Below are 14,497 nucleotides of genomic sequence, written 5' to 3'. Positions count from 1 at the left end.
GGGATAAACTTGAATGAGTTCGTGAACCAGCATGATCGGACCATGGGAACAGGGTTTTACGGGGGGTTTTATGGGGTAAAAATTGGTTTTTCTAATTTTTTACCCTCTAAACACAAAATTTCCCAATTTCTCTCCGGGCGTTTTTAAAGAGCTTAAAAAAAGAAATAATTTAGTATATCAAAGTGTTTTTGTACAATTATTGGTTACGGAAAAAATTCAAAAAAATGTTATTTTAAAATTCCCATGTTATTTTTATGGAGAATATTGTAAAATGTTGTAGTTATTGAATATATTTCGATCAAACTTGGTAAATTTGTTTATTTTATACATAGTTATTCATATTTTACTAAAAACACACTTTTTTACCCTCCCTGTAGCACCATGCCTAGGTACTCATAAAACCTAATGTAAATTAAATAGGCTACATTCAATTGAAAATAAATTCAGGCAAATGGAAATTCGCTTAGTCGGCAGGTTTGCTGCGGCGGGGGTATTTAATACAATGTTGGTCTAAAGTGTATGTGTTCATTTTCCCTAGGGAGTAAAAAGCGTAATAGACTAACACTAACACAATCGTAACAGACTAAATAATTGAATCGCTTACTAAACAACTGCTTGTTTGCATTAACAAAATTGAAAACCTGTTAAAAATTGTTTTGAGAGGCTATATATATTTACAAGTATTTTTGTTTTGTATCTTAGTTTGCTTAAATAATGGTGCAACATGACGAAAAATATAGATCTTCACACGAGCAAAATGTGTCTTTTAAACCCTCGCTCATTTTCCGACCTCGGCCGAGAAATATGAGCTCGGGTAGAAAAGAGCCTCTTTCGTCCTAGTGATGAAGTATACTATTAAGTAAGCACAAACGTAACAGCTGACACATATTCAATATTTTTAATTAATTACATACAACTTTTTAATTAAGGGGGGTCGTGCTCTTAGGAGAAGATTTATTGGGAAAATTAATAATTTTCGGAAATGTTTCGCATAAAGACCTTTCATTCACATGTGGTTGATAGGTGTACGGCTTACAGGTTTTTAAACATTTCGTGAACCTTAATAGTTTTATTTATAGATTTAATTTCGTCACCTTTTATAATCGGTTTCCTCACAACTACAACCCTATATCTACATAAAAAAATCAAAAAATCTACAAAAACATTAAGGTAAAAATCACGGGACATTTTAATAATACAGGTTTTATTCTATATTTACATACATAAAGAATCACATTTTGTTGATGACGCACTTCTTATAATAGGTTTACATAATCTAAAATGTAACATTACCTTAATGTTATAAAGCGTGATACGCTACTGCTCTGTTTAGAATCTAGCTATAGTTAGTATTGCGTGTGGCGAGTGCATTATGGGAATGATGACGTGTTCGCTCTTGAGCAAATACTCCAGGCTGATCAGCTGGAAAACAAAACCAGCTGTGTGTTCGTCGATGGACACCTCCATATTTTTTTTTTTTAGAATTTAGGGAAAAGTAATTTACAGTATGGTTGCATAATTTGTTTTTTTTTACATATTTTAGTTGTTTAAAGATGTCTTATTATGTATATATCAGTTAATTCAAATCTCTTGTACTCTTTAGTTTCTGTTGTAACATTTTTGGTACCTAGTTGTTTGGATTCGAATCACTAGGTTATGATTGAAATTGAAATCAAGCCTCAAAGCTGAAGTCAAATGCTCACTCAACTTTGTGATGCATGTTTCAGAAAATGTTTATTAGTTTTAAGCTCATGAATTATTAATGTTGACACTATGCCTTTTGTAAATGAACGAATTCCATACATCTTTTTTCCGTGGTGCGAATTAGATTGGGTTACGGTATATCTTTATTCAATGTTTATTAAGCTGTGATTTAATTCCAAATAATTTCCTTAGTAAAATTCTAAAATACACAAACTTAATTGATTTTTCCTTGTTATTCTTTGTTGTTTGTTGTTTAATTTTTCTTTTCTTTTAATTTTTCAAAATTAATTAATTTTTTTCTCATAAATATATTTGATTTGAAGTAATCTTTTAAGTATACAAATAAAAACTAACACCAATGATTTTGTTATACCTGTCGTAAAGTGTTGTTCAATTCGTGTAATAGTTAATCAACAAAATTATGAACATATTTACTGATTTATGTAGTGGAAGTTGGCTATATCTCAGAAAAAAACAGGTTTAAGTTTTTAATTAAAAAAAAACTGTACACTTTAAATTTCCAGTCAGATCTAAATGAGTTTTTTTAGCTGCTTCATGATGAGCCACGAGAAACTATATAAATAAATTAAATATGTGTCTTTTTAATAACTAAAAATAAATTGTTTACACTATAACAGCTAGAGTTTTTAGATTTAAGTTCACATAAGAAAAGAAGTAGTTAAAATTGTTATTAGTTTAAAATAAACACTGAAATTTGCCATAGTCTTTTAATGATTACAAGACAATTTTAATATTTGGTTTTACAATTTATTTGTTACAGTATTATTTGATTGTTGGTCATTTAACCTTTCTGTGAGCTCTCTTTCAAAACAATAATTATGTTTGGTTGGTTGCAATTTATATATTTTCTGAATTCATTAATTTATCTTATAATCTTTGATTATCAATACAACTATTGGATACTTCAGTATCCAATAGTCAATGTTATAATATTGACTTTGTAACAAAGTAACCTTGATAGTAATTGACTTTGAATATCAGCACAAAATGTATGACTGTAGCCCACATTTTATCATGTTTCATATGCATACAAATCGGTTATGTAAAAGTCATAGAGTATGAGGTCTGACTATTTAAAAATTTTAGTTTCTTAAAATGGAAGAAAAAATATTAATACTATTTTTATTGACAAGATAAAGAAAAAATTATTATTTTTAACTCGTCAATTCACTAATATGTTTTCATTTATTTATTTAATTAATTGTAATAATTATGAGCAGTTGTAATGGAGGAACACTTTTAATTTGACATTTTAAAAAGTTGTAACCCTTCAAGTATATATACAATTCCTCTGTTCCTACAGCGATTAGGTTAATGTACATGGAAGTAGAATAAGGCAATCTATTTGAATAAAAAAATATTTAAATATTACAATATTGGCTTGTTAAGCTGTAGTAAGTAAAACAATAGTAGTTTAATAGCTTTATAGGTTGAACGCTTAAAAATAAGAAATTAATAATTGTTTATCAATTATTTATAGTTAATTTGAATCATGGTGTACAAAATTCTATAGCTAAAGAAGTTCGATTGCCACAAAGTTTTTGGTTTTATATTACTTCATTTAGGCAACTTATATCCTAAAATGTGGGTTGCAATGTTCTTTTTGATACAACAATTAAAACCCTCTTAATATTTCACAGGGGTTCCTTTGCGCATCAAAGTCATACAATTAAATTTAATCATTGAAATAAAAATACACGTAATTAGAAATCCGTGACAAACGTTTAGCTTTTTTTGAAAATGGCAAATCTTTAATTTTTATACAAAAAATTTCCATGAAAATCGTTTTCTCGCACAGCTTGGATTTCTGAAATCAAATTGAGCTATTTTACTGTGTAACAGATGTTGTAGTTATTTTGTTTATTTAATTCTACACCAATAAGTCAAGATTAAGGAGGCAGTTTCTAAAATAATTTACACAATGAGTCAGTTCATCTAACCAACACACACCCAGGTTTGCCCTCAAGTACAACGTTATCGTCTAGCACCCTCTCTCAGTAACACTTCATGATGATTAAAATACTTTGAGCCTTAACTAAACCAAAGAAAGATAAGTCGGTTGATCGAACTATGCCTCATCTAACGGCCTAAGCCTATCTGTTCGTATCTATACTTTCCCCTAAGTTGAGGAAGCACAAAAATATCATTTTGTTTTCGAATAATTTATTAAAAACAATGTCATATTTACAGAATCGGTTTGCTGCTCCGGCGTCAAATCGTCTACAAAAGTCCAACATTATAAAGAAAGTACGCCACTTAACTAATCTCGCCTAACTTACGCTAGAACATAAACCTATACACATCGAACTGTATAATTATACAATCCGTTTAGAATTTGTTTGTAGAGTATTTAAACACAACCGATTTAAGTATTTGACCCGACTCTGGGCTGGGGTAAATTATATCTAGCTAACTAGTAAATAACATTCAAAATCAACTAGGACACTTGAGAATTTGAAATCAGGTTACATTTTACTTTAGGGGTCGGAAGGTGAGTCTATCCCACGAGGGTAAGGAAAACAGCTTAGTAAGCCGTACTTAACAAAATCACAGCTTTTCAACATATCTTACAAACTTATTGTTGAGCTTAGATCAGCTGATTACTACAACAAACTTATAATGAAACAGTGCACGAAATGCAATGACACAGACGGGTTGCTATTTAATAGAATGGTTGTTTGTGCAAATTTTAAATAAATATGGTCTACCATGGTCTCTTTTAATACAAGGCCGTGGCGTGACAAAAGTGGCAACACCGCAGCCCCGGCCTACCGAAACAGCTGAAGCCTAAGTTTCTGCGCAATGTTTGGCACCGGCCGCTGCGACGTTGCCATACACCAACGCCGCGGCCTTGTATTAGAGGAGGCTATGCTATGGTTGTTTCTCTTCTGTACTAACAGTTACATTATGATACATTATAATTTAAGTTATTAAGTTAAAGGTGGCTTAACCTTGATTTGGTTAAATGTAACAACATGTTTTCTATGTTATCTTTGCTTATTAACAACAAATTGACTGTTTTTTCTATCTGTTGACATTGCACTTAGTGCGAACAAAATATTTTGTATTTACCAAATCTATGACTACTAAACAAATGGTGACTCAAATAAGGTTGGGGCTTATGTAAACTTCAATCATTTGTTGTGTGGCAAATCTATCAAACAATAGTTAGTATCTATTTTTGTTAAGGTCAACATTTGTATTGTCCTTCTAGCTGGCACAAGGTACTTTAATTTTAAAGTTGTTTTATAAATGATTTAACTATAGCAGTATATTTTCGATCACTATAGATAACATATTTAAAGTAATTATTACTTATAACATTCTTACATAGTAACACATAATTTTAACATACCTGAGAATATTGGTCTAGCTTAATTGTTTTCACTTTTTACAGTTTATTGGTAGCCCTTACAATCGTCATAAAATTGATACATCAATAGAAACAATGGTTTATGGTTAAGTTTTAAAATAAATGGAATTTATCGGTGGATAGTGCTATTTCTGCGTTATCAACATAGATAGACATAGTTTAGTATAGTTTTAATTAACCATACACTTTACTTCAGCCAATACAATGTGTTTTTTACAACAATGATCTTTGCGCAACTGTTTTGCAATGTACAATTAAATTAAAAGACCCGATTTGAAGCCTCCATAAACCCCAGAAGATGGTACGTTTGAAAAAGTAGTGTATAAAACAGTGGTCCCTACCAATACAACATAGGGAGGAGGGGAGGGGGGCTGCGCAGTAACTGAGCCCCGCCACTGCGCAGCCGTGCACGGCTACCAACCTAATTTGCATTGATGTAAAAATATCTCTACGTACATCTGTATATACATGTATGCACAAGGTGACATCGGTTCGTGCACACTTAAACTAGTCTTTACTTTAGAATACGTTCGTATAAATACATTACATTACAGTATGTATATATGTATATTGTATAATATATATTGTGAGAACTGTTTATATAGGCGAGTTAAGAATTCTGTGCAGTGACCCTTTGCGGTAATTCTTCTTTCTGTGCTATTATTTATATGTATATAAAGACGAAGTTAAAAGATATCGGGTGATCTATATATTTGATTAGACGCTATCCTGCTTCGATTTATACGTTAGTTAACCTTTTGTACATCTTATTTGTTAACGTATAAACTAAGACTTTTTAATTACTAAAGTTATAATTATGTAATATTAGAGTAAAGTATAAAAACTTCCAACACAGCGATCTCGAACGATAAAATATTTTACAACAGGTCAACACTGTATTTAATACGTAGACTATGAACAGATAAAACCGCCATCAAGTAGGCTATAATAATTTCAATAACCCTATCTGTGGTAACTATTTACTAACGCGTCTAACGGAATAGTAATCTTTACAATAAAACTTTTTAAATCACAGAGAGTTTCAAATGAGGTGGTAACGCTATAAATAACCTTCAACACAGATAAAATACGATACGTAACTACACAATCGTCTAACGATTACCGAATAAAACCTTTTTAAACTATATAATTTGATTTGAGCTTTTGTAACACGAATAGACCTCTCATCAGCATTTTAGTAACCGTCTGTACTCGACAGAAAATATACAACGTCTCTTTGATTCCGGTAACAAAATAATTTTACTTTTCTACTGGATGGACATGTTTCTATAGTGTACATCGTACCTCCGAAACTCGTAGTTCTACACGAAAGAAAAAAATATTGAGCAACTGCTAGATCGAATGCAGTATCTTTTGCAGTATCGCTTTCCATCGGAATATGTACACGTTATATAAGTCATATAAAATATACAAAACCAAATTACTAACCCGAGTGTTTAGTTTGAGATCTAGATCTAAACCTAGCTATAGACTAACTATCGGTATTTTACAAGTGGTGAAATCATAAGAAAGCCTTTTAAACCGACAGTCGATCCACAAACGAGAAACAATACTGAACTCAAAGTGCGTAAATTATTATCCTCTTTGTCGAGAGTGTAAGTTGAGCTGAATTCGACCGTAAAACCTTTAAAACGTAGTCTTTGTTCGACGACAGTCGCTTATTTGTCCTCTTCTAGAAGCACCAGGTCATCGGCGACCACGTCACTTATGTGAAGATAGATGATCCAGTACATTAGGTTAAAACACACGAAACAGACGGGGAACACGATCCGCGAGTACTTGTCTATATCGCTGGGAGTGACTCCGTACAGCTTGTTGATGTCTTTCCCCGGGTGTATGAGGTGCTGCGGTGCCGGGGCCTCCTCGTCTGCTCTCCCGTTGATGGTGTTCTCTAACGTCCCGCCCTTGAAGTGGGCCTTGGGGTCATGCACTTTGAACCGCACCTCCTGGAACAGTAGTGACAAATATCATGGAAAAACTTTCGTCAAGAAGAGGGTTTTTTATGTCCCACCTGCATCCTACATCCTTCATTTTACATTTTACATCCTAGAACTGTTTTACGCATTACTTCAGGCTAGTCCTAGAGGATCGTGTCATCAAGGAGATAAAATCCATTGGTCATTGGTGGCAGTTGAACCCGGGACCTCAGACTCCGAAGCCCCGTCAACCACTTGACCAGCTCGCTCCCCACGTCAAGGATTAAAAAATATGAACAACGGATGTATAAAATAAGAAACAAAAGCTGATACATTCAATGATAAAAGTGGATACCACATATAGGTGATACCACATAAATCCTTAGGTATTTCATGGGATAGATTAGAGGAAAGATTAGAGATTGAGTTTAGACTAGGTGTCTCTATTACACTAGTCAAGATAAATTTAACTGAGTTTTATGCACAGAGAAGGTAAGGTATAGAGGAAACACTCTTATGGGACAAGTGTCCATAATATGTTTTGTGGGAAATATACTTGTGGTGAGCAAACAAGAGCCCGAACGGCGAGTATTGTGCGGTAATTCCTGTAGCACAGGGCACATTGCCTTCCTCCACCTTGAGGTTGTAGTACATGATGGCTAGGAGCGGTGTTGGACTTTTCCCTAGTCCCCTTACTTTTCTGTTGTTAATGATTGCATTACTGTTATATAAGAATCTGTTTACTTCCAAAACAAAATATGTGTAACTTACAGCGCATGTTTTGGAGTTGTGTCGCAGGGTTGATGCGACGCTCACAGTCTGTTTGGGGAGTGTGGGGTGATCTGAGGGGTCTCCAGGCACAGGGGGGTGCGGCCCCTCCAACCCTTGTTTCGAATTTTTCTCTGCGATCTTCTGAATCGCCAGGAACCTATTCTTCCGCATCTGTATCCTCTTGGCCATGTACCCCACTGTTGCGTACTCTGCAAAAACATTCTCGTATAAGATAGACCTGTTGATTAGTTGGAAGCTCCAAAATTCCGTTTTATAAACTTAAACAATAACTAAAATCTAAAAAGAAACTATGAATTTTGTAAAATTTTAAAATCTAGTTTCTACACCATATTTAGGGACTGTTACAGAATTGCTTGCTTTTTTCAAGAAATTCCCTTTTTGCGAGCCATTTTTGGCAATTTTACATTTTACCCTGATATGAACGATATTGGTGACCATAGCAACAACCTCAATCATAAACCAGTAAGACGCTGAAATACAGGCATTTTGCCAAACACAGAAAACATAAATTATTAAATAATTCACTTAAATTCAAGCCTCACTATTAAATTCAAGCTATTAAAATTCAAGTTTTGACTCATATTTCTTGATGTTTTCCATTTTTGATTCTGATGAAACTGCAATTTCATAGACTGAAATCTCATTTTATTGTTGCAAAACGATTGACGTCAGTTACACTGTCGCTAAAAATTCCATGGAAAATCGTTTACAAGCAGTAAAAGATACCACTTTTGCACCACTTTTGGGAGGACAGAAGACGAGAAAAATAATGTTTGAAAAGGGATGAGTAATATTGTAAACAGGCCATATAGTACATCGCAGATGATTGTGGGGTTGTAACAAAGCCATGAGGCAATGAGATGGTTCCTACTTTCAGTTGTATCTCTAGCTCAGTGAAAGTAACCGATTATTTCCGTAGATGCCAGCTGTTTTTTACACATGATGAAACAGCACACCAATTCCTTAGACCCAGCAATTTTCTTTTGCTTCAGGGGTGAAAAGAACTTCCCCTGCTACACATCTAACCGTATCCACTGCCTGGCAAAATCCACTCACCTAACAGTGACGCGAACACCATGACGAAACACGTGCCCAGGTACACGTCGATGGACTTGACGTAGGATATCTTAGGCAGCGCGGCGTTGGTGGATGACATGAGGGTGGTCATGGTCAACACAGTGGTGACGCCAAGGGCCACTCTGGCAGGGGTGGCGTTCCGGTTCAGCCAGAAGCTGACCCAGGAGATGATGACGATCAGGCCAGAGGGGATGTAGATCTGGATCAGGTAGTAGCCCATCGACCTGACGAACTGTATCTCGCACGCCAGACGGGAGTAGTTACCTAGAGCAGTGTTAGTGAGGTTAGGGGGTTGGATAGGTCTTGGAAATTTAGAGGGAACTCATGGCGTCATTGTGGATTACATATAGTGCCTATTGAGGCTGCTCTGTAGGCTTTCTGCAGATTTGACTATCTCACAGATATGTTAAAGTTTCTATTGGCTGGTTAATGTTTCGACTATGATACACATACGAAAAAGACTATCCAAATTCAATACCTGAATAAAATGTAAGCATTATTGTGAACAACCCCAAAAGATGGAGGGATTGCATTGTATTGAGATAAAGCACGTGGGGGGTTCTACCTAGTTCTGTAAAGTTAAGTTCATAAGTTTAGCCAGTGCTAGATTGAAGAGTGACCTAATTGAAGTGGGACTCTGACCATGGATGCACTATAAAAGATACCATAAATGTCTCGTTCCTTTGTTTGATTCATAGCCAGTTTCAGAAAAAATATAATCGAACGTAGCCTCAATAGAATATCCATTTCAATAAAATTATTATACGATTCACTTACAATATGACCTGTGTACTATTTAATACATATTTAAAAAATACAAATACATGCTAAACAGATTAAATCCTAACAAAATTATTTATTTTAGTATACTTCCTTGGTGCCGGTAACTACGTGTCTCTAAGCCTGTTCAATTTATAGTATGCAACGTAAATATGGCTATCAACAATATACTTATCTAATGCAGTGACTATAAAACTGCTAAATATGTTAAAACAAATATTTCCTAGCTTTATTCGTAGTAAAATATTTTTAAGGAAGACCCCTTTCTACAAGGGGATACAGCTTGTTTAGTGGTTGAAACTACTGTACCATTCAAGTCTCCCAACCAACAATTACATTTAGTTTAATGACAATACGTTACCTGGTGGATCAACGCTTTCCATAAGTCCACTTATTTGAACAATAGGGCATTTCAGAATTTTTCTGTGGTTTCAGTGGTCCCACCACTAAAAGCTAGGCAAAGACTCTGGTAGGCAAGCGCAACTGATAACTATGGAGCTTCGCAATCAGTCGGCAAGCACTTTTACTTCATTAATATTCAAACTCACGTAATTGATAGATTACCAAAACAAAATGACACTGGGTAATTGTGGCCAGGTCGGGTTAACCTGATTTGTTCGTGTTCGTCCGGTGTAAGTGAATTACTGTAATTGTGGCTACGGTATCATATACGATCGTACCACTCAAATCCAACTGTATACGAGCTAGTTGTAGCCCAGAGTGTAATCATGTAAGTTGCACACAAGTAGAATATAAAACAAAATTAATTCAAGTTCTCTTTATTCATGTACAGTGCAAATACCATAGTAAAAAAATAAAGAATGTTCATAAAGAATAGTGTCAAAATAAATATAATGTTGTATTTTTCCTTAGCAAAATTATTATGTTTGGAAAAAACATAAGCTTGTAGAACAAGTAAAACAAAATGAAATCGTTTTTCATTAAATTTACTTTACATTTCTTAAATTACAAAATTCATACAATGAATAAAGCAATGAAAGTAGGTATTCTTTCAGTTTTTTTACATCAAAACTACTTTCCTCTAATATATGTTTAGGTAAACTAAATAATAACTTGTTGCCAATTAAACTAGGCTACTTTTCTTTACAAAAAACTTTAATTTAAGTGGTTCATCTTGCCTGGTAGAAGTTAATTTATAGTGCTAAATGTTTGTATTATTAGTTTGGAGTTTTAATTTGTTTACATGTCTTATTGTTTCTTAAATGTACAAGTCGCAGACTGTCATAACACATAACTAAGAAAAAAAATTGTTTAACTGATTAAAATTTTTTTTTTAAATTAAGTGTTTTTAAAAATTTTATTAATTCCTCTTTTTACAGGTTGGTACTATTTTGGTAAGTTTTAATTTACAAAGAAAGATATGAGTTACGCTTGTATGTGTGAAAGGATGTAAAAACATGGAAAAACATTTAAACCATTTAAGTTGTAACAACTACTCAGTAATGTGAAATAAATATGGTTTATGAAACATGTATACATTATCTCTCCAAGTTAGAAAATGGATACACTTTGTAGTGAGGATTTCGAATGTTTAAAACGAAATGCATCTATCAGGAACTTTTGATCTATTATGAAAAATAATACAAAATACTCGTATATACATCCATGTTACCTTAAAGGTAAAGTGTGTGAATTGGAAAAATAATTTTATAATCATATTCAGATATTTATGAGAACAATTTGGTAAAGTTTTCCTTTATAGAATGTTTTGTATATAAATGGTTTTCCTGGTGTAAAAAAAAAGAAAAATGGAAAGCTATTTTACCAGTTCAAGTACTCATGATACCAACTAAACCTTATTAATTTGCTCATTTAAATCTCTTGTGTAAAGTAAATACACACATCTTTTAGAATTGTATACAAAGTCATCAAACTGTCAGCATCAGAATTTTCCTTACAGTTCGTCAAATGTTCTGCAATCTTGAAACAGTATACCCTAACAAATTGAATAATAAGTAAGTATTCCGATTGTTTCATTGATCCTGTAACTGAAGAGGTTCGAAATAAAAGTAAATTAACACTCGCAGTTGTTATCGGTCCGCCGATGAGGAAGGTTGTCTTATCTTCAGTGAGCTTCCTTATCTAATTGCCGGCTTTAGCCTGCCCAGTTAGCCTGACTACTTATTTAAACTTCATTACTTTACTATACTTCGTATAAACTTTTTACTTTTTTTATTTAACTATATTTTTGTGGCGGACGTGTTATCGGACATGCCTGTAAATTGTGATAAGTGCGGTGGTGATTTGTCAAACTCCAAATCCATCATCGCTAAATGTGCAGAATGCAACGTGCAGCGACATGGCGCGTGTGCTGGTGCCGGGAGTTCTAGTAAAGTGCGCAATAGAACATGGAAGTGTGAACTGTGTCTCGGAGAATCCATCTCAACGCACAGCGACGTTGCTACGGACACGAATAAAAATATCGCACAACTACTTCAGTCCATGAAGACGGAAATTATTGGCGAGTTTCGCACTGAACTCAGAGCACTGAAGGAAGAGTGCATGAAGAATAATGCACGACTCGACACCGTGGAGGATGAACAGGCAGTATTGAAGAGTAAGTGCGAATCTTTAGAGAAGTCTAACTCTGAGCTGTGTGGCATGGTCCGCGACCTGCAGCAACAAATACGCGACAATGACCAACGCTAATTTGGAGATACAGGGGATACCTGTGACACCTCGAGAGGACATCATGGTGGTACTGGGGCGATTGGCTGCTGTGCTCCAGCTTCCCTTCACACCTGAGGACATCTCTGTAGCCCACAGACTCAGACTGTATTCGGACAAACTTAGTGAACCACCAATAATAGTCCAGTTCATTTCTCGCACGGTCAGGGAGAAGTGGCTAATCGCAGCGAGGAAGAAGAAGGGAATTGACACCACTGAGTTATCTACTGCACTACGTCCAGGCCCAGTGTATGTTAACGATCATCTCACGAGCTTCAATAAAAAACTCCTGGGACGCGCCAGACGTCTCCTGCGAGAGAAGAAGCTGAGCTCCGCCGGATACTTCAACGGCAAGGTGCTGGTGAAGAAGACGCCTGAAGACGCCGCCACCAGGGTGTTTGAGATGACTGACCTGGACGTGTATGACACCCATCTAGAGATCGATGATGACACCAAGTCTACGCCCTCGCCTACGCAAACCAAGCAGTGACTCTCCACCTCTACAGTTTCCGCCATCAACTAATATGTATGTTGTAACATTATTTCTCCTCTACAATAGATAGTTTACAATTTTTTAAATTACATTTTTCTATAACCATTATATTCTTGTGACATTGTTATCAGCATCCAAAAATATAAAAGGTTCTAAATATATTAAATCAGTATAATTATGAATTTTCTATGTTACACATTTTTATCTTTTAATTGATCCGTTCTCTCATGCCAACACACGTATATTCACAATTATTTAAATTTAGTGAATTATGTAATTCTTTAAATTTTTTTTTACTAAAACTTAAAACGGTGAAATTTAAATCGTAAACCTTTTGTAGCTTAAAATTGTAATAATTTAATGTTCTTGCATAGAAATTATCCAAAAGTTTATTTAAGAGCTTCTGCATAAACTAATTACTCGAATCAAATATTGCTTATAATACAAAATACACATTAATAGCTAAGTAATGTAGTATAGCGTAGTTATGTTCCAACATTGCAGGTATGGTTACACTTATCCATTTGAAATTTATAATTTCATATTTTAATAGCAAAAAAAAAATTGTTTTTACATTACAAGAGAAATATTTTATTTCATTATTTTTCTTCCTCTAATGTTAATTGCAGTTATCATCTAAAGTTCCAGTTATTTGTAGCCAAGTTAAATATTTTTCCTACGAAGTATGTACCTATTTGTAATAATCTTCTATTGTATTCTTGATTGGAATTTTATAAACTATCTAACTAGGCCGATTGAAAATATTAAAATTTCATTAAAAGTATTTTTTCTCCTTTGAATAATTTTTATCCTGTAATCATACCAACCATTTTGCAGTATTAATTAATTATTATTATGATAAATGTTCTAAGATAAATTTAGTCCATAGTACAATTTTTGAAATCTTTGAAATTATTGTGGAAGTTGTTATACTAAAGTAATTTTGCTCCTTAATCAATTTTTCTCCTATATTTTCAATTTTGAAGTTATCTATCATTGTACTTGTAAAATTTTATTACAGTGAAGGTATTGTTTTGTTTTTGATAAGGCTTCTTTATTTTGAAACAGCAACTTAATATTTTATTCTCATGCTAGTTTTTAGTGGTATAGTGTTATAGTTGTATCAACGGTTGACTGGGCAGGTGACTGGGGCTTGGCCGATGCAATTTTTTAATAACTGTGATGATGACGGCGACGGCGACTTCCATTGTCTTGAGCTACATTCCACAGATCAATACATTAATTTTTTTAATTCTCATTTAAAGAGCCTGAAAATATTTCACAATAACATTAGAAGCTTTTCCAAAAATTTTGATGAGTTTTTAGTTTACTTAGATTCCTTTAATACCAGTCTAGACGTTATAATTTTTTCTGAATGCTGGCTTGGCAGAGGAGAGGTGGGGGCGAACATCGACGGGTTTGACACTCACATGACTACGACTCAACGTAACCGCAATGATGGTATCATTGTGTTTACTAACAAATCACTATCAGTGACTGCACGACAAATCACTCTGGGGGACGTTCATGGGTTATCACTGGACTTTGTGTACTGCAACAAGAACTTCAATTTACTAGCAATTTACAGAACATTTGACAGCAATCCAGTACAATTCACTAGTGAACTTGAGA

General features: G+C 34.1%; 1 protein-coding gene across 11 annotated transcripts in view; it reads right to left on the bottom strand.

Annotated features, from left to right (window-relative positions):
• Positions 1 to 1,187: 1,187 nt before the first annotated feature.
• Positions 1,188 to 14,497, bottom strand: part of LOC128994350 (gamma-aminobutyric acid receptor subunit beta-like) — a 111,367-nt gene continuing 98,057 nt past the window's right edge. For 10 of the 11 annotated variants that reach the window (XM_054418864.1, XM_054418862.1, XM_054418865.1 and 7 more), the window contains 3 exons: positions 8,884 to 9,168; positions 7,809 to 8,015; positions 1,188 to 7,073 (listed from right to left, as the gene is read on the bottom strand). In XM_054418864.1, the coding sequence (XP_054274839.1) occupies positions 6,778 to 7,073; positions 7,809 to 8,015; positions 8,884 to 9,168 (788 nt within the window). In that variant the 3' untranslated portion in view covers positions 1,188 to 6,777. Of the gene's footprint in view, positions 7,074 to 7,806; positions 8,016 to 8,883; positions 9,169 to 14,497 lie in introns of all 11 variants that reach the window. The other variant, XM_054418866.1, reaches the window with a different exon arrangement.

Source organism: Macrosteles quadrilineatus, unplaced genomic scaffold, assembly GCF_028750875.1.
Source record: "Macrosteles quadrilineatus isolate MER2022 unplaced genomic scaffold, UCM_ALF_1.0 Scaffold_5__1_contigs__length_97177068, whole genome shotgun sequence".
NCBI lineage: Eukaryota > Metazoa > Arthropoda > Insecta > Hemiptera > Cicadellidae > Macrosteles > Macrosteles quadrilineatus.
The sequence above is the reverse complement of the archived record's forward strand: the minus strand, read 5'-3'. Positions and strand labels throughout refer to the sequence as shown.